The following is a 19761-nucleotide window of genomic DNA, read 5'->3' on the forward strand; positions in this document are numbered from 1 at the left end:
TGACGCTCCTCAGGATGCAGGGCTCTGATACACATCACTCTGCTCTTTTTACTGGCAGCTCCAATGGGAACTGGACCAGGCCCACAGCGCCGAACACCACTCCCAGTGCATGGCCCCCAGGGAGGTCGAAGGGGATGTGGAAAGTGGGCAATAAGCTCCGCTCTTTGGCCTGCACCTCTGCTAACCCAGGAGAGCGCTGCAGGGACCTCGCCTGCATGCAATGGCTGCACCTCATTCATCCCTGTGTCCCCTACCCAGAGACACGTTCCCCGGGTTACACAAGACCCGACTTATGCAAATTCAGTTTCGGAAAAGCTAGAAATAAGATTTTTGAGTTGCGGAAATTTTTGCATAACGTACGGGTCTATGTTTCCGATTAACGCAACATTCAAGTTACGCAAGGCTTTCCGGACGGAATGATTGTGTAAGTGTGTGTGTGTGTGGGGGGGGAGGTGCGTCTGTACACTGCACTTCTAACCTCAGTTCATTCTGGGATTCTACAGCCCCTACCCCACAGTACTCAGCTGTGTTACTGGGCACCGGGCAATTCCCAGAGGTGAAGCACTGTGTTTTGGGATGGGATCCCAGGACTGGCGAACACCGTGCAGACCAGTCCTGTGGAAAGCAATGATTGTACATGGTACCAGCTCTGGAGTGGACACACACCAGCTCTTAGATGTCGTAACCAACCATTATCACCAAGGCCTGAAGAACAGCAGCGGCAGGCTGGCCCCAGGCCCTGTGCCTGTTACAGACTCCAGGGGTCTGAAGCCCTGGTTTCTTGCAACACTTGTTCACTTAGTGCATGCAGCCCTTGCTCTGATGTCAGCCAGGAAAAACCTGTCTACGAGCTGCTGCCTGCAGAAGTCCCATGAGTTCAAGCAGTCACCACATTTTCTGTACAACCAACAGAGATACAAGCACCACATGCGATTAACCACGACATTAACTACCCACAGAGGACAAAGAGGGAGGGAAGTTTTGAACACACTAAACTTAACAATGCAATTTTTCTTTTATTGTTCTTATTAAAAAAGCACTCCTCAGAGGCGTGCAAGTGTCCAACACACGTCTGGCACATCGACATGGGCTGAGCTGCACGCTCACCCCCAATGGGCTCGAAAACAGAAACATCCTTGAAAATTCAGCCCTTAAACCTGGTGTGGGATCTCAGCAGGGAAAGCACAACACGGAATTTAAAGACCTCCACCCCCAAAAATAAACCCCAGATCGTCTATCCCCCAAACCTGGAGCCATCCCCTGCTCTGCTGAGATGTGCAAGAGAAATTTGACTTCGGCATCTGCTGTTTTCTTTTGCTGAAGCTGGAAGCAGGAATGTCGGCTCTTATGGACAGGGGGGTAACAGCTCAAGCTGCTGCTCCAAAGGCAGAGCACCCAGCACCTGGAGCCAGGCCCACGCATCAGCGTCCAGGGCTGCAAAGGGCAGTTACAGGGGAAGCCAAGCAGCTCTCAGGACCATGGCTAGTGCCTAGGACCTTCTCCGCCAGCTTCACTCCCCCAACACAGAGGACAAAAATAAAGCTTTCGACCACAGAGGAGCCGCCAGATGAGAGGCCATTTGTTTTATAGATATTTGTATGTATATATAGATATTTATATATACAGAGATAGATAGATAGATAGATAGATAGATAGATAGATAGATAGATAGATAGATAGATAGAAGTGGGCACTTCTTCTCTCATGTAAAAATCCAAAATACAGTTTTTACTATTAACAATCTGAAGTGTAAATGTACAAATTTTTACTGCTAAGCAAAAACAACCAAACCAAACCAAAAAACAACACGAAGAAAAGAAACACACACGGATCAAGAGAAAAGAAAAGAGGAAGTTCGGCTTCTCCGTGGCTGGGCTGGGGGAGCCGAGGGGTCCTGCCACGCACACACAGAGCAGCAGGGAGCCAACTGCGTGGCAGAGACCACCAAGGGACCCAGCCCATCAGCGCCAGCTTTAAAAAACACCACGTCCACCTCACTGGGGGGAGGGGGTATTCCCCGCCGCAAACCCACAACCCCTTCTACATGCCTGGGAGCATCGTGCGGCCCTGCCGCCACGCCCCGTCTCCATGGCAGGGGCGAAGCACCTGCCGACCTTCGCCAACTGTTGGGATCTTGTGTAGGGCATGGTCACCCTCCTCACCTGGAGTGCAGAACGAAACACAATCTCACTTAGTGACTAGCTATCCTGTGACAACCCAGATCTCCCGCCTGCACTTCCAAGCCCTGGTGCCTGTCTAGCCTCTCTGGCTGGTCGGATGACAACCACAGCACAGGGGTCAGCACTGCTCAGCCCCCCAAGACTGCCAACCTGGAAGAGCACTATACCGGGTGGCTAGAATCTAAAGCAGATTTCAAAACACCTCATTAAGCACACACACAAATGAAATCCTCACAGTGCCGGGGGAAGCAAACATGGACCGAAGGGTGTTTAGAGCTTTCAATGTCTGTGCAAAGCAAGGAGGCTGGTGGCTGGATTTCCCTTTAGAGCGTATTCTCGCACTCAGCCTTAGGATACGGCAGGGTCCTTGGGTTTGGACTGCTCAGTCCCCGATAGGAGAGAGATGGTGGGGTCTTCCGAGTACTCCTCGCCATCAGTGAAATATGGCCCTTCCCCCAGCTCAAAGAAGATGGGCAGGTCTCCGCTCCCCATGTCAACAGCGCTCGAGTCCACCAGAAAGAGGGGCTGAGCTGTGTAGTGCACCAGCTGCTTTCCTGCAAGGAGACGGCTTGCGTTAGAAGGGGGATCTCAGTGGGGAGGAAGGACTTGCAGGCTCAGGGCCAAACGCTGGGGGGAGAGGAGACATCTGAGTAGCCTCTTAGCAAAGAGCTGAGCACCGGGAGCAGAACGTGAATGGGCTTTACCAACAGTAACTGCTTATCTCCCAGCCCCTGAAAGGCAGCTCAGGGACACCCCCGGGTTACAGCTGGGACCTGGGCACATGGCCACTCAGCACGTCCCTGGCCGAGCAGGAATCAGTGTGGAGGAGGGTCTGGTTCCCAGCTCAGACCCTAGAGCATGCTGTCTCTGGACTGGGGAGAAGACATGCCCAGGGGGCTCATGGGCCTCACCCTTCAGCAGTGTGAGCAGCACATAGAGGGGCCTGCTTTTGAAACGAACTCTGCCCGGTGGGGCTGGTGTGTCAGCAGGTAGCTAGCTGGGACCTGTCTCACTCGCGCCATCGGAGGCCAGGAGAGGAGAGGTGCAGCTTCCGGGGAAAGAAAAGGGTGCACATGGCAAGCTGAGAAGGAAGCAGCCCTGCAGTCACAGACAAGAGTCACCTGCAGTACAAGGAGGGGGATCAAGATTTACAACAGGGAGAGAGATGGAAACTGGTTGGTGAAAACTTTGATGCCTGCTCAGAACGCACTGGTTACCAGCTCAAGAACACATGCCTCCAGGGAGACATCCCCTGGCCCAGCTTGCGAAAGGGAAGGGGGACGCACAGGTTACCACCAGAGGCTGCATGCCCAGCCGGGGTGGTGGTGATGGTGAAGGAAGAGCCAAAAGTTACCATCTTGGGGGCACAGGCCCCTGGAGAATATGGAGAACCAAGGGAGAGCCCCTACCTAGATGCCGGGGTCCAAGCAGCACAGTGACAATATGCACACCTAGACTTGATCATCAATGTTTCTTTGAGAGAGTTGCTGCTGCCTGGAGAGATCCTGACACTGGGCCTTGACCCCTCTGCTCACGGGTCACTAATGGGAGGATGCAGGGGCAGGGGCCTTCTTACCCATGTCTGTGGTGCTGGCCTCTGTCTCAGCAGGTTTCTGCTGTTCCTGGGATGAGAGGAGATCTTGGATCTGTGGGGAGACAAGTTGGGCTGCTAAGTGCACTACACAAGTCAAACTCCTTTGCATAGGGAGCCGGGAGAGGGAAGGGACCTCTCCCTTGGGTACCTCAGGGAAGTGCACACACAGCTGTGGTTTGTAATGTGGAAGTGCCAGCAGGCAGGAGACTAAAATAGTCTGGGAGCTAGCGAATATCATCGGTGAGCTACTGCAGGCTCTGGTGGAGTCTGTTCAGCCTGCTCCAGTCTCCCGATGACCAAGGCTGCCTTGGAGAACTATATGGACCAGCTCTGCTTTTCATATAGATGTGGCCTGAGACACTGCAGATTGCTGCCTGCAGTGCTCACCTTGATCTGAGCAGGAAGCCATATTGCATGCTGGGATCTGTAGTCTCCATGGGCAGCCCTCAGAACATGCTTGCAACAGAACGTGTTTTATGCAAAGTCTTATTGTTACCAGCACGAAAGGCAAGAGCACGCCTCATGCTGCTGGTGAATGGTCAGCGTGGCCTTTGGACACAGCCCTGCAGTAAGAACCAGGCTCGGCTGGGAAGCAGTAGATTTGTAGGGCTGTAAGAACAGGAGAGAGCCGCGGGAAATGGCAGAACGCCCCTGACGGTCCCAACGTTCAAGTAACTGCCCCAGGGGGGTAAAGAAAACTGGGTCAGTCTAAGGCTTGACAGTCTCTGAGGGGAATCGCTGCTAATCCCAGGACCAGACAGGCTGCTGCGTTTGGATCAGGGGTTCTTCAACCTTTTCATAGTGTGGAAAACTGGTTAATGCAGGGACTGCCTCATGGGTTCGTGTGCCTGTCGTCACTGCAGCAACTGCTTCCATGGAAAAGCCACCTTAGGAGGACGTTTAAATGTATATTTAGCTTCTTTTAACTCTATCTCGCAGTCAGAAGCTGACCCCATGTGCACTCACCCAGCTCTCTGGACTCAACCCCACCACACCTTGGGAACCTGTCCCCAGCACAGAGATTTAGAGCAGTGCAAAGGCAAAGTGAGGACAGGAGCAAACCAAGTGTCCATCCCCGCATCCGAGAAGAGAGAACTATGACATACATACTGCACATAGATCCAAACCACTTCGTTAGCTGAAGAGTTAAGCTGTAAATTTTAGAGGAGCTCAGTTAAAAGCCCATCAACAAATCTCACTTACAAATACTCAACAGCTTCCCTAAAAACCCAAAGGCTGGACAGTCTAGAAGTGAACAGTTTAGGGATCCAACCCCACAGCCATATCATTTCCCCTGTTCTTCACCATCCCACCTGCCCTGCCCTGCCCCCAAGAATCCTAGCCACATCCCACCCGATCCAGGCCCCACCTCTTTCTCTGCAGAGCAGCCCTTGCTGCAGAGCCAGGACTCAGCAGAAGGGCAGTTTAAATAATTTACAGAGTCAACGTTATAAACATGACACAGGTCTCTGTGATCCCCCAGCTCTCCCCCAGTAACACTCAGAGGCCCCCATCTGACTCAGCCAGACACCTGGTGTTTGGGGCCAAGCCATTTTTGGGGTAGGAAGCTAGGAAAAATGTTCAGAAAGGGAATGATGGATATTTGTGAAATACCTTAATTGCAACCCCCCTTTTCTGAAGGTTACCAAACCTCCCAGACAAATCCTGCCTGGCCTAGGAGAGCTCAGGGGACCCAGTCATTTTTGGGACAAGTTACAAGGAAGTTAAAAACGGATCTTATAGTTGCAAGTTAGGATCAGTCTGAACTATGGGGTGGCTACACTGGCCCATTACATCCAGATGAGTGTCTCTATAGCAGCATTGGGCCTGTGAGCATCTCAGGGCCGGGACTGGCTGTTCAGCACTGAGACGGGGGGAGGGGAGGAGGAAGGTAACTATCTTTTAGTGGAGCAGCTTCTGTTGGGGAGAGAGACATGCCTTCGAGCTGCACAGAGCTCTTCTCTAGCACGGACGCATTGCTGGCGCTGTGCAAGTACGTGCAATAACGAATACGACAATATGCTGTGGAAATCACTGGAATCTGCCTTTAAGGGAAACCTCTTCTGAAGGTTTACAAAGCAGAAGGGAGGGTTTATGGAAACCACATGCAGTTCTATGGGCTTCAGTGCAGCTCAGTGCTGAGGGAGCAGGGCTGGCCTGAGAGATGAAGTCTCAGCACCTACTTAGCGCAGTGTGAGTGACGAGGCACATCTGCTCCCTGAATGAATCAGTCAGAGGAAGCCTTGGTGCTAACGGAATGATTTCTGCCTGGTGGCGCCGCAAGCCCTCCCAGGGCTGACAGAGACTCTCCCCCCACACTGTGGCCTGGGGCTGGCCTGGACTCCCTTCAGAGCCTGTCAGGGCCTTCCTTTCACCAGGTGCAGGGGCTGCTGCAGAGCGGCACAAGGCACTTTGTTCTGGCAGCTGTGTGTGCATGGAGGGATGTTTCACAGCTACTCACACTCGCAAGGCTGCTGTCCAGGTCGGGAAGGTTCATGTCTGTAACCGTCATTGAAGGGCTAAACAGCTGCCAAAGGAAAGAACTATTAGTGCAGGGAAGGAAAACACCCCAGACACGCTGTGGAAATTCAGTGGACGCTGCCCTGACACACACGGTACCGCAGGCCACAGCTCGGTCCCTGCTCTGGGAGGGAGGGTTTGAGATACTCACATCCAGCAGAGCACTAGTGTCTACACTGAAGCCGTGCGTGGTCAGCATGGTTTGGAGGTTATCCAGGTTGGAATCAATGGTATCCAGATGGTCATTTAGCTCGTTCCTGCGTCACAGAAAGGAGAACACAGCCCAGGTCAAGGTTAGCAGACTTCCTCTGGGCTCACACAGGGGACTCTCTCAACCCCGGGAACAAAACCTTTATTAAAACTGAGCAGGAAAGCAGAGTTTGGACTCCTGGCTAATTACCCATGTGTGCCAGCCTTCAGTTCTGTCCTTGCCAGTGAGCTCAGGTATGCTGACACACGACCAGAACAAGGCTCTCACCCGGCCTGTTCCTGCCGAGAGCAGTAAGGGCCAGCAACTCAGATGACGAACAAACAGTGGGTGTCTTATGATAACACATATGGTTAATATTCCCAGAATGCACTAGGACGCCTAACACCATTTAGGACAGGGTCTCATTATACTCTGCACCTCTACAGCCAGATACTTTGGACTCGTTCTTTGGTCCAGGTACCTCAGTGTTGTCAGCCCTGCCATAGCTGATATGGGGCAAGAGGGTAAAAGCCCTGCTGACATCAGTCTGGGGAAAAGTGGTTCCAAGAGCCCTGTACTGGTCTGATAAAAGCCCTGTCCGTGGAACGGGCACTAGAAAAGTCTCATGCCATCATAACAAAAGCTACTGATTTGCCCCATGACACTAAAGATAACTGGAGTCGTTCCCTCTCATCTGGGAAAGCAAACATCCCAGCCTGTGCGCACCTCTGCATGGCTAACGGGCATGTGAGGATGTATGTACATGTACAATGTGTAAAGCACTGGGTTCCCTGAAATCATACCACGATCATAATCTAACAGCAACAGCTCAGGATAACGGCTCAGTGTTAACCAGGTCAGGCGGACTGAGTGACAAACATGGCTGACTCTCCAGGCCCTGTCTTAGGGGAGACCAAGTAATTCCTAGGAGGTAGGTTGTCCTGGGAGGACTAGAGTTGAACTGACACAGACCTGGGTCTGGTAGATTTTGCTGACGGTTATCTGGATAGCAAAAAGATAATAATCAAAGCTGAAGTGGGAACGAAGGAGTGGGGGAGCTGGCTTCAATTCCTGAACATCTCCTGGGGTGGCTTCTTATTCCTGTTCCTTGATGTTCATACCACTGATGTTCCTGATGTTCTAGAGTAGCTGGAGCAAACAGATGGCATAAATCTGCACGTTTCCCAGACACTTGGGTGCAGGCTGGGATCACTTTCTCTCAGAAATATTCACGAATGCCAGGACTGCTCTTCTCAGGGTCTGTGCCTTGGGAACACTGGGCTGCGCAGAAGCCCACTGAGGTTAGTGGAGTTCAGCAGTGGTAGATGTGGCCCATCGTGGCTTCATCTGTGGGCCACGGAAACCCAGAGCGTGAGCTCCTGTCCCAAGTGGATGGCACTCCATGCTGGGAGGGAGACATGGCACTATTACTACTCCTTGCACCAAGGAGCTGTATTTTGGGTTGATTCCTAGCTGCATGCTGCTTGGAACCCAAGAAAAGCAAGGCCTGCCTGTTCAGGAGAGCGCTCCGAAAGTCTGCAGTGGAAGTCTCAGCTCTAGCATGCTGGAAGCATGCTTGAACACAAGGTTCCAGGTTCGATGAGCACCGCCAGGCTCTTCTGTCCTGTGAGGAATCTCACTGGCTCCTGGAGATGGTGACGGACAAGGACTGAAAACGTGCGGTGGGTCAAAAAACCTTTCAGGTGTCTTCAGCCCAGGTGTTCTGACAACACAGAGCCAGTGCTTGTCTGGAGCTCAGCTGAGGAGATGCTGCACTCCTGACGAATGAAGAGGAAGACAGCAGAGAAACACGTATGTGCTGGGGTAGTGCAAAGCAAGCTCAGAAGGAGCAGTCATCCGTCATCTGCTCCACACTGCCTGTGTTGGCAGCATGATGCTATAAATGCCACCAAAAAGAAGAGTGAAAAACTACACAAAAGCTACTTCTCCCTTCTCTCTGGAAACCTGCATCTGGCTAGTGTTTGTTTCTCCAACTCCTGTGGCCAGGGAGTGTCCTGCAGAACAGAGAACCTCCTTGGCCATTTCGAATGTCTTCACAATTACCTTCCTTCAAGGAAAATAATGCCGCAAAAATCTTGCAGTTACAGTATCAGCTGCCTGCAAAGAATGGTGACACCAACCACCTAACCAAGACTGTCTGTCATCACTGCTGGTAACAGATGCTGCAAATTCACATCTCCCAGCTAAGAAAATCTAACTGCAGAAACGATTACGTTGTCAGAATAACCATACGATCCCACGGCAGGAATACTGCTAGCGGACGCAGGAAAAGCAGGGCACAGACAAGGACCAAGAACACACTCCTCTCTTAGTTTCCCTGGGTATATAACCAGGAGTCACAAAGAGATTTTGCAGCTCTTCCAAGGCCAAGGCTCTGCACAGATAAGTCACTTAGCTGTGTATGTTCCCCAAAGAGCATACTCTGCACGGATTTCCAAGCCAGTCCTGAAGCCTTCAGTACATAGTACCAGGAATGTGCTGCAGGATCTGAGGTATTTCCAGCAACCCTCGTTAGAAAACAGCTTTGACTAGCATGGACTGGGGATGCCAAGGGTCACGAAGTGAGGATGGAATGAAGCTATGACATTTGAACACAGCTAGTCTCTTTACTGCCAGGGGGCTTGGAGGGCAGACACACAGAGCAAAGAGTTAACCATGGTCAAATAACAAGTCAGTGGCAAAACTAGGATTGGAATATTCAGGAGTTTCAAACCACTTCCAAGCCCTTCCAGAGCAGCTTCTTAAAATCTCCCTGCAGCTCTTGGAGGAGAGAAAGGAATTCTGTCCCTGTGTTTTCTAATCCTGGTGATACAGCCTGGTTCTCACACTGCTAACAGGTAAACCCCTCTTCCTGAACTCAGGCTCTGAGGTCTCTGAACTGCACTCTCCAGCTGGCTCTGTCACCAAACGCTCTGTGGCAGGGAGGAGTAATGAGCAATGCACTCATACTCTAACCTCCTCAGTGTACTCCGGGTGGGAGTAAGAGGAGTGCACAACGACGCTTGCCTCCAAGGAAGTTCAGAGGGAGGGCAGTGCATGTGGCCCTGAGAAGGATGGAACCTGAAGAGTCTAGTAAGGCTTGCCCCAGTGTCTCTGCATTTCGCCAACTCGAGGGGGATGGTCTGAGGGAACTCAAAAGGGGCAAGGGGGAGAGAGACATGCTGACCTCTGAGTATGGGAGAGAGGTCAGAAGACTCATTTCAGCACTGTGGAAGGAGACTAGTTCCAGTTCAAGTCGGATCCTCTGGCGAAGAGGGTTCCTGATCCACACACCTGGCAGAAAGAGCAGCGTGCACACGTCCTGGAAACCGAAGAGCCAGAAGTAGCTGTGAGACACAGCAGCTGTCATCACTGTGAGCGCTGAGTGCCTGGAAGCGCAGGACTGCTGAGTGGAGACAGGGAATTCTGACATGAGGCAGAACACCCAGGCGGCTCAGGCTGGAGGCCATGTGACCCAGTAGTAAGATCTATGAAATAACAGCTGCATTTTTGGAGAATGAACCAGACTAATGTATAGTAGGTTTGTCTGTCCCCAGGTACATGAATCACGGTGCAGTTAAAAGCTATGATTTCAGGACAGATTTATACGCTTAAATGAACCCATCAGAGGGCTCTTGAATGAAAGCTCTGGATATGCTTCACCAGTCACATTCTCCATTCACATACACTTCAGAAAACAGTGCATCTTCTCTGGAACCACTGCTAAGAGCCTCTCGTCTCTTTCTGTTCTGACTGCTAGCTCCCTCATAAGAATACCAAACCTTTGCTGTACACCACACTTCACTCCAGCACCAGCTCCTCGGCTCCCAGGGGCAGCCTGGCAGATAGAACACATGCTATCATGACACCCTCGCTATCTGATTTTCCGTCTGAGGAAGCGATGTGGGTTAGTGCATGCTGTGTGGTCTCTCTTTGTGTGGGCTGTTTCATAGTCTGAGAAGTAGCTATGTAAAAACAGCACCTTCTTATTCAACAGATCTGCTCTCTGTGGGCAGGTACGCGCATTGATGCTGGTGGTTCTACATCAGGGGTGGACAAACTGTGGCCCCTGAGGGCTTTGGATCCGACCAGCGGGATTGCCAAGCCCGTGGCGCTGTTGAGCTAAGGTGGGCTCCCGGCCTGCCCTGGCCCAGCACCGCTCCTGGAAGTGGCCAGCGCCACGTCCTTGCGGCCCCTGGGGGAGGGAGGAGGGCAGAGGGAAGGCAGGGAGCCTGCCTTAGCCCCATTGCACGTTGCTGCCACACCGGAGCTGCTCCAGGTAAGCAGCACTGGGCCAGAGCTCACTCCCCGAACCCCCTGCCACACCCCAATCCCCTGTCCTGAGCCCCCAACACCCTGCCCTGAGCCCCTTCCCGCACTTAGCACCCCAACCTCCTGCCCCAGCCCTACATTCATGGCCCTGCATACAATTTCTCCACCCAAATGTGGCCTTCGGGCCGAAAAGTTTGCCCATCCCTGCTCTACATACTATAGGAAGCAAGTCGGATTATGTTCTGCTTCATGCACTGTCAGTGAAGTTCTGATCGTAGGAGGCAGACAGAATGCAGCTTGCCTCAGTCCCCATGGTGAATTTGCACGGCTGGCAGGGAGAAAAAACCTCTTTTGACTTGTAAACTGAGCAAGTTTGGATATGGCCACCCCGGGAGATAATTAGACATGTCCGTCCATTATGACAGCATCATAATCACTCTTTCTTTGCACTACAACTATACTTTTACATGTGTTGTGCTCAGCCAGCAGTTGCCTAATTGGCTTGTGTCTGCCACAAGACAATGTTTACCGCCCCGGTTTACTTTAAGTTGTGTAGTCTACAGTGGGAATGGGGACACATTTGCTAACCACAGCAAGGCTCTCTAGTGGAGCTGTAAAGCGTCAGTGCCGGGTGCCTCGGTTCCCCACAAAACACAGCTAACACGTACTGCGTTAGCAACGAGCAGCTCTCACACCCAGGAGCCCAACCTTCACTTCGCCTTCACACATTTGTGTCCTTCCAAACTTTAATTCTACTAATTACAAGCTGTCATCTACACATTTTATTGCAAATAGCTTAAAAGTAAGACCCTGGTTGGGCACTGCACTGTTATCGCCAATGCTCTGAACTTAAGGACCAAGAGAAAAATCTCTGGATTACTTCTGGTCACTGCAACAATTTCCCTCCCAGAGGTTCCGCTTGCTGGCAGCAATAAGACAGGCCAGACTGTGGCAATCTAATGTCACACCGAGGAGGCCTTATCTCTCTTGCATCTACTTTATGGTCTCACTAACAATGCACCTTAGTACATGGTGCTGGCTGCAGTGGGGAGTTTCATTGTTCCTTCACTATTACATGAAATCATTCAAGCCCTGGGCTCACACTGGATTCCACTGAAATGATTCATTTTTCATCTGACTGAATTTCACGCAGGCTAAAGATGCCAGCTTGGCAGCTGTCAGGAATCTGGTCCTGCAGCAGAGCCAGTCTCTGGGCAATCTAACGAGCATGTTCCCGCCATACTGGGCTGCCTGACTGGCAGGCAGAATCAGCAGACCAGCTCTTCAGCCCAGCAGCAGCACCAGTTCGGCAGCTGCTCAAGGCTTGTGATATCTCCTATGCCTGCTTATTTCCAGCCATTGCTCCTGGCTTGGCCCCAACCTTGCTGCTGTCTTGCCTCACTCCAGGTAAGCCGGCTCTGACCCTAGGCCCCCATTCCTAACTTCCAAAGATCCTTGACTCTGGCCCCTGACCTCCGACTTCTGCTCTGACTGTGGGCTCCTATTCCTGGACACCGATGACTGCTCCGACCCCAAGGAACGAAAACCCAAGTCCCAGTCCCCAAAAGCAGCTCTTACGGCTATCTCTGTCATCCACAAAAGAGACAGAGCATCAGCAACACCAATAAAGCCTTCCCTGCACCACCCTGCCAAGACCACCCGGAGGGATGAGAAAGGAGCTCAGTCTCCATGGCCCATTCAATACTTAGCCTCTGTGTGGAGCTGGCCAACAAGGCTGCCATCCAGTGCCAGGTTTGGTAGTGTTTTTTTGTGATATGGACTCCAAAGAACTGCTTATAAGCTAGTTACTGTAGGGAAAGCTGACCTCAAAGCAAGGACAGCTCTCCGTGCAGCACACTGTTCTCCTGCTTTCCTGCCCAGGACTGCAATGCCTCAGACATCAGGCTATTGAAATGCTAACCCTTGCTGTGATCTGCAATGAAGTGAGGAAGTGGAAGAACTGGGGAAAAGACGAGTGACTTCTGACATCTGCGGAGTGCGAGTCAAACTGAAAAATACAAAGAGAAGAGGAATGCTAGATTCAAAAGACTCAGAATCAGACACTTTCAGGAATGAAACATTTGTTACTTTCAAAGGCAAGAACAGTTAATCAACCATGCTCCTGTGCTTTAGCTAAAGTGGCATGCACTGCACTGCACCCAAGTTATCACAGGGCTCTCCTGGGCAGCCCAGCAATTCCAAGGCTGAGACAAAATTGTTATTAACAATGAAAACCAAAAATGAACATTCCCCGCAAAAGAAAGCCAGAGGACAGCACAATTCCATCACAGCCATGCTCAGTTAGAAGGTTCTCAGCCAGACAACTACTTCTGAGATGGGTCTGCTGTACCTCAGGGATGGCTAAGGGCTGCACTGGGGCATTCTAACTCATGGATCATAGTCTCTTGTCATTTTCCAGATGGACCTTTAACCCCCTGAGAACACAGGGGCCAGTGTGTGATGCTCCATTTTAATCTGAATGGATGGTTGCTTGGGCCAAGATGGACTGCAGTCTCCCTGGGATATAGCTCTACATTAATGTTACACATGGCAGCATCCTTCTCCATTCAAAAGGCTTTGGCTCGTGAGAAGTTGCTTTTGTGGCCCTCAGCTGGGTAAAGTTTGGGCACGTACTGAACTTCACTCTCAGCTTTCCCTTTATAACATGCATCGCAGTGTAGCCACCGGAGATGTGACATTCTTGTACTCTGGGGTGGCCAAAATGTGACCTGCAGATTTCTACAAGTATGATCTCTCGCGGGTTGCCTGGATCAAGATGACTGGAACCTACAGCCTTGCGGGCTGCACCTCTCTACTAAAGATGAAGGCAAATGAAACTTGCTCCATGCAATGGAAATTAGCTGTTGCTGTAGGATTACTGGCAAGCTGCCACTGCTTTATTCAGTGCAGGAGTCTGAACGCCCCTGCTGCACATTAAGGCCCCCTATCATCACTAACCCTCTGCCTTGACAGCTGCATCTCAGCACAACATGCACACACTTGGACGCTTATGAGAGGCCTCATGGAAAGGACACTGAGTACTGCCTACGGCTTGGGGCAGTGCAGGTGTTTCACTAGTGCATGCAGCTCTTCTGGTCTCACAAGCTGGGGGGTGAGCACCAAATGGTGAACTCTGCCCACAGGTCGGGACTCCAGGAGAGACAGAGTCACTTAGCACAGCATAGTGAGCAGACTCTGACGTGGGTCTGACCTCCCCCTGGGGACATGCTAAGCATTGTGTGGCCCCTTTAATGCAGCCTATTCCCAACATTTCACTTAGCAGCTCACCCACTTTTATTCAGAATCTCAGCTTGACTCAGTATTGGCTTCAACACCTTCCCACTGGGCATCCTGGCCTTTTCTGGAATCCTACTGACACTCTGCTCACGCAGACTGGGGGGGGGGGGGGGGGGGGGGGGCTTGTGTGTAATTCTGGTACGAGGGAAAATGAGGCTCAGATCTTGGTATCAGAAGAAAAGTCACCTGTCTGAGGTTATCTAGTGTGGAAGTAACAGCAGATGAGGTGTCCACTTACGCAGAGGAACTCAAACGCATACAGGGTGCTGGGAGGCACTAGAGCAAAGGCAAATGCCATCCAAACCCAGAGACGTGTGGGCACAGCAAAATAAATGGGCCTTCCCTTTTATTATTTATAGGTAGCTTGTCGGCTCTTTGGGACAGACCGTCTCTATTGATCTGTGTGCAGCACAATGGGGCACTGGCCTGGGGAACTGCCACGATATTGTAAGAGACAGGATTATTATCTTAGTAATAATGGTAAGAGATAGTACTAGTATCTTGTATCAGAGGGGGAGCCATGTCAGTCTGGATCTGTAAAAGCAGCAAAGAATCCTCTGGCACCTTATAGACTAACAGACAGATTGGAGCATGAGCTGTCGTGGGTGAATACTCCAGTATGTCTGTTAGTCTATAAGGTGCCACAGGACTCTTTGTTGCTTAGTATTATCATAAAAATGAGTATGAGTTCTGAGTGACGGGGTGCTCTGGGATTCCTCACTGGCTGGGAAATCTCACTGGCCAGATTCCTTCACTTTGTCATGCTCTCCAATGGAGCTTCCCAGATGCAAACAGACAAGGTGAGCAAAGCGTTACCTGCAGGTTAATAACAAGTCAGAAAGGGAGAGACCTAGAGGAAGAGGCAGCATATGTTCCTAGGATGGGTGTGTGTCTCACTTGCCACTGAGGCAGAGTCAGAGATGCTCTGTGTTCTTTGCCTGCCCCTTCAGAGCCTGCAGCCTAGTCTCAAGGAGCCAGGAGCACTCGTCAGCTGCCACTTTTACTGCACGTCCAGCTCTTTTCAATGGTCGTGTTTACAGCTTTTGCTGAGCTGCCTGTCAGTGCTTAAAGACAACTGGAATTGCCCATTTTATTCTTTGCATAAATGGGGTGCAAAGGTTCTAACCTAGTGCACCCCAGCGACAGGTCTGCCCCCAGGCCGAGAAGCGGGGGAGAGCCTGCATTTTCTGACTCCTTGCGACACAGATGGTCTGAACATGGGCCTCAGAGTTCCACAATGCAGCTAACAGCCCCCACATCCTCCAGTTCACACAAGTTAAGTGCGGTCCTTAGACTCCTGGCAAGTGGCCAACGTGGTCCTCAACTGGGAAAAATATGGCTGCTCCTGTCCTGTCCAAAGGTGGAAGATCCCGCAGAAAACATTACACATTACCAAGGCAGCTGTAGGCACTCCATGATGTAAGGCTGAGTTCAATGGTTCAGTGAAATCAGGATTTTAATCTGCTACAAGTGAACATGAAAAGAAATGGGATCCCTGCTCACTTTTGGGGACGGGAACATGTTCTGTGAAAGCTTGAAGCGAACCAGTTCTGTAGTTTAGGGGCACGAATCACTTAGAAACTAAACTTTTAAAAACCCATAAAGCTGGTTTTGAGCCTGTTTTGGATCCCTCTCACTTATAAATGACTTAATCTCACAGTTCAGACTTCCAGATGTGGATCTAAGCAAAATTACAAACTCTTCCTCTTACCACACATCCACTGCTAAGGCTATACCTACCATCCATAGACCAAGAGAGACTCACAGGGGTGATGCATACATTGGAGCGTTTGTAAGTACGTTTGCAAGTCAAAATTAAAGTTGTTATTGGAACTTGTTAACACAGTTGTTAATCAAGATTTGAACTGTCCGAGTAAGAAAATATTTATTTAAATCCCCGGAATGGGTCATTTCCAGTCTCTTTCATAGCTACATTTTTGATGGTATTTGTTATTGTTCTGTCTTTTGCATATGGAGTATTTGAAATTACTTCAGCAGCCTTTACTCTAAGCTAACATTTTTTTGGTGCGGAGTAATTATTACTAATGAACGCAGAGTGTTTGATTGATTTGGCCTTGAACTGCCTGACACCTGCCTAAGTTGATACCAGTTAGAATGACATCAAGATTGCCAGATTCAGAAGACACAGCAGGAACCAGATTCACGGGGAAACATTTAGCAGTGTCAGAGAATGATTACAGAAACCCACGTGTCTCTTGAATGAATCCTGACAAGAAGTGAAATGTACACGAACAACCTGAATGGCCTTGTGCTTCAAGCAGACAGCAGGACAGATTTCTTCATGATTTCCAGTGTAGAGGGTGCACTGAATTTGGGTTGAACTCAGTAAAATAAAGACTCAGAACTTCTGATCTCCTGCTCTGGATAACATTACTCTTTTGCTGCTCAGCTGGCCCATCAGTACGTGCTGGGAGAACAAAGCTTGGGGGAAAACGAGACCTGGGCATGTTCACAGAGGGACAAGTAGGGATGTTGCAGGTTCACAACGATTACAGCTTCAGTGCTATCTCTGACTCCATATACGTCTTTATAAGAACAATCAGATTCTTTATGGTTTCTTTTTTGGGCTTCCCTCATGTTGATCTAAAATACACTGAAGACTTGAAAGCAGCAAGCTCATCAGGTGACTAGAAATGTCTCACCTCAGGACAATAAGCTGAGTGAGTCACCATGACAGACCTGACCTGAGAGCTCCCTACCATCCCCTGCTGCTCTGAAACCAAATTTACTTTTTCAAAATTGTTTTTTTGCAATTTAGGCCTGGTCTACACAACGCGTTTATACCGATTGTAGCAGCGTTAAACTGATTTAATGCTGCACCCTTCCACATAACGAGGCCCTTTATATCGATATAAAGGGCTCTTTAAACTGGTTTCTGTAATCCTCCCCGAAGAGAGGAGTAGCGCTGAAATCGGTATTACCATATCAGATTAGGATTAGTGTGGCCGCAAATCGACAGTATTGGCCTCCAGGCGGTATCCCACAGTGCACCATTGTGACCGCTCTGGAAACCGATCTGAACTCGGATGCACTGGCCAGGTAGACAGGAAAAGCCCCACAAACTTTTGAATTGCATTTCCTGTTTGCCCAGCATGGAGCACTGATCAGCATGGGTGGCGATGCAGTCCCAAATCCAAAAAGAGCTCCAGCATGGGCCGTACGGAAGATACTGGATCTGATCACTATATAGGAAGACAAATCTGTTCTATCAGAGCTCCGTTACAGAAGACGAAATGCCAAAGCATTTGAAAAAAATCTCCAGGCTATGACAGACAGAGTCCACAGCACAGTGCTGCGTGACAAGCGTAACGGAAAGCCAAAGAATCAAATGGACGCTCAGAGGAAGGGAGTGGGGACTGAGGACTCCAGCTATCCCACAGTCCCCACAGTCTCCGAAAAGCATTTGCATTCTTGGCTGAGCTCCCAATGCCTGTAGGGTCAAACACATTGTCCGGGGTGGTTCAGGGTATAGCTCGTCAATTTACTCCCCCTCTCCTCCCTGTGAAAGAAAAGGGAAAAAAATCGTTTCTTGACTTTTTTCAATGTCACCATATGTCTACTGCATGCAGCTGGTAGACACAGTGCTGGGGCACTGAACAACAGCATCCTCTCCCCTCCCTTCCCCAGTGGCAGACGGTACAGTGCAGTAGGACTGGTAGCCGTCCTCGTCATCAGCCCGTGAGTGCTCCTGGCTGGCCTCAGGTGAGGTCGGCCGGGGGCGCCTGGGTAAAAACAGGAATGACTGCCGGTTATTCCCGGCAGATGGTACAGAACAGCTGGTAACTGTCCTCATCATAGCAACTGGGGACTGAACTCCATCAGCCCCCCCCCCCACCCCTTCATGTCTAAAGAAAAGATTCTGTACTGCCTGGACTATCATAGCAGCGGCATGCTGCGCTCCTCTCCCCTCCACCATTTAATGTCCTGTCTGGACTATCTTAGCAGCTGGAGGCTGCCTCCCTCTCATTTTATCTCACTAAAAAGTCAGTGTTTCTTATTCCTGCATTCTTTATTACTTCATCACACAAATGGGGGACACTGCTACGGCAGCCCAGAAAGGTTGGGGGAGGAGGGAAGCAACGGGTGGGGTTGTTGCAGGGACACCCCCTAGAATGGCATGCAGCTCATCATTTCTGTGGGATCTGACACAGAGCGGCTGTGCTCTCTGGTTCTCTGATACACTGGTCTCTAGTACACTTGCCCCATATTCTAGGCAGGACTGACTCTATTTTTAGATACAACATAAAGGAGGGATTGACTCGGGGAGTCATTCCCATTTTTGTCTTTGTGCCCCCGGCCGACCTCAGCAAAGGTCAGCCAGGAGCACCCATGACAGCAGCAGACGGTACAGAACGACTGGTAACCGTCACCTCATCGCCAATTTACACTGGCACGGCAGATGGTACAGAACGACTGGTAACCATCTCTGCTACCTTGCAATGGCAAATGAATGCTGCTGTGTAGCGCTGCAGTACCGCCTCTGTCAGTGGCATCCAGTACACATATGGTGACAGTGACAAAAGGCAAAACGGGCTCCATGGCTGCCATGCTATGGCGTCTGCCAGGGCAATCCAGGGAAAAAGGGTGCAAAATGATTGTCTGCCATTGCTTTCACGGAGGAAGGAATGAGTGATGGCATTAACCCAGAATCACCCGCGACGCTGTTTTTGCACCATTGTGCTTTGGGATCTTAATTCAGAATTCCAATGGGCGGGGACGACTGCGGGAACTATGGGATAGCTACGGGATAGCTACCCACAGTGCAACGCTCCAGAAATCGATGCAAGCCTCGGTACAGGGACGCACACCACCGAATTATTGTGCTTTGTGTGGCCGCGTGCACTCGACTTTATACAATCTGTTTTACAAAACCGGTTTATGTAAAATCGGAATAATCCTGTAGTGTAGACGTACCCTTAGAAAGGGACTATGCTCTGGTGTTCACAGAGAGATGAATAGATTCCAAGGCCAGAAGGGACCGTTGTGATCATCCAGTGTAACACAGGTCAGAGATCGGCCCCAAAATAATTCCTAGAGTAGATCTTTTAGAAAAACATCCAGTCTTGATTTAAAATTTCTCATGTGATGGAGAATCCACCACGACCCGTGGGAAATGGCTCCAATGGTTAATCACTCTCACTTAAAATTTTACACCTAATTTCTAGTCTGAATCTGTCGAGCTTCCATTTCCAGCCATTGGAGCATGTTAGACCTTTCTCTGCTAGATGGAAGAGCTTGTTATTGAATATTTGCTCCCTGTGTTGATACTTACAGACTGTGATCAAATTACCCCATATCCTTCTCTTTGTTAAGATAAATAGATTGAGTTCCTGGAGTCTCTCACTCTAAGGCATAGGCAGAGGACTGTGTCGCTGATACTCTGTTCTCCCTACAGCACAGACTACAGAGAGAGTAGGAGACAGTTGGGATCTGGCCTGGAGGGACTGGGTAAGAATTTTGCTCTGCTTTTCAACCAGTGGATACCTGTCAAACACATTCTAGTTGATTGTCTCTAAACCTGGTGTCAAGTTTCTGAACTCGGCTTGGTGATGCAGGCAAGGGACCCCAGAGCTCAGCGAACTATTGCCTAGCAACAATCAATTTGCCATCCAGGAAGTAGCAACCTGAATCCAGGAGTGGTAATAAGGCTGACTGAGGGACTATAATTGGCCATGGATGGAGCAAGA

At 50.3% G+C, this 19761-nt stretch overlaps 1 protein-coding gene across 3 annotated transcripts in view; it reads right to left on the reverse strand.

Annotated features, from left to right (window-relative positions):
* Positions 1–1568: 1568 nt before the first annotated feature.
* Positions 1569–19761, reverse strand: part of HSF1 (heat shock transcription factor 1) — a 100307-nt gene continuing 82114 nt past the window's right edge. For 2 of the 3 annotated variants that reach the window (XM_050939389.1, XM_050939391.1), the window contains exons 10-14: positions 12678–12764; positions 6446–6551; positions 6236–6301; positions 3757–3826; positions 1569–2734 (exon numbers count right to left, since the gene is read on the reverse strand). In XM_050939389.1, the coding sequence (XP_050795346.1) occupies positions 2529–2734; positions 3757–3826; positions 6236–6301; positions 6446–6551; positions 12678–12764 (535 nt within the window). In that variant the 3' untranslated portion in view covers positions 1569–2528. The remainder of the gene's footprint in view (positions 2735–3756; positions 3827–6235; positions 6302–6445; positions 6552–12677; positions 12765–19761) is intronic. The other variant, XM_050939390.1, reaches the window with a different exon arrangement.

The sequence above is a fragment of the Gopherus flavomarginatus genome, chromosome 2 (genome assembly GCF_025201925.1).
Source record: "Gopherus flavomarginatus isolate rGopFla2 chromosome 2, rGopFla2.mat.asm, whole genome shotgun sequence".
Lineage (NCBI taxonomy): Eukaryota > Metazoa > Chordata > Testudines > Testudinidae > Gopherus > Gopherus flavomarginatus.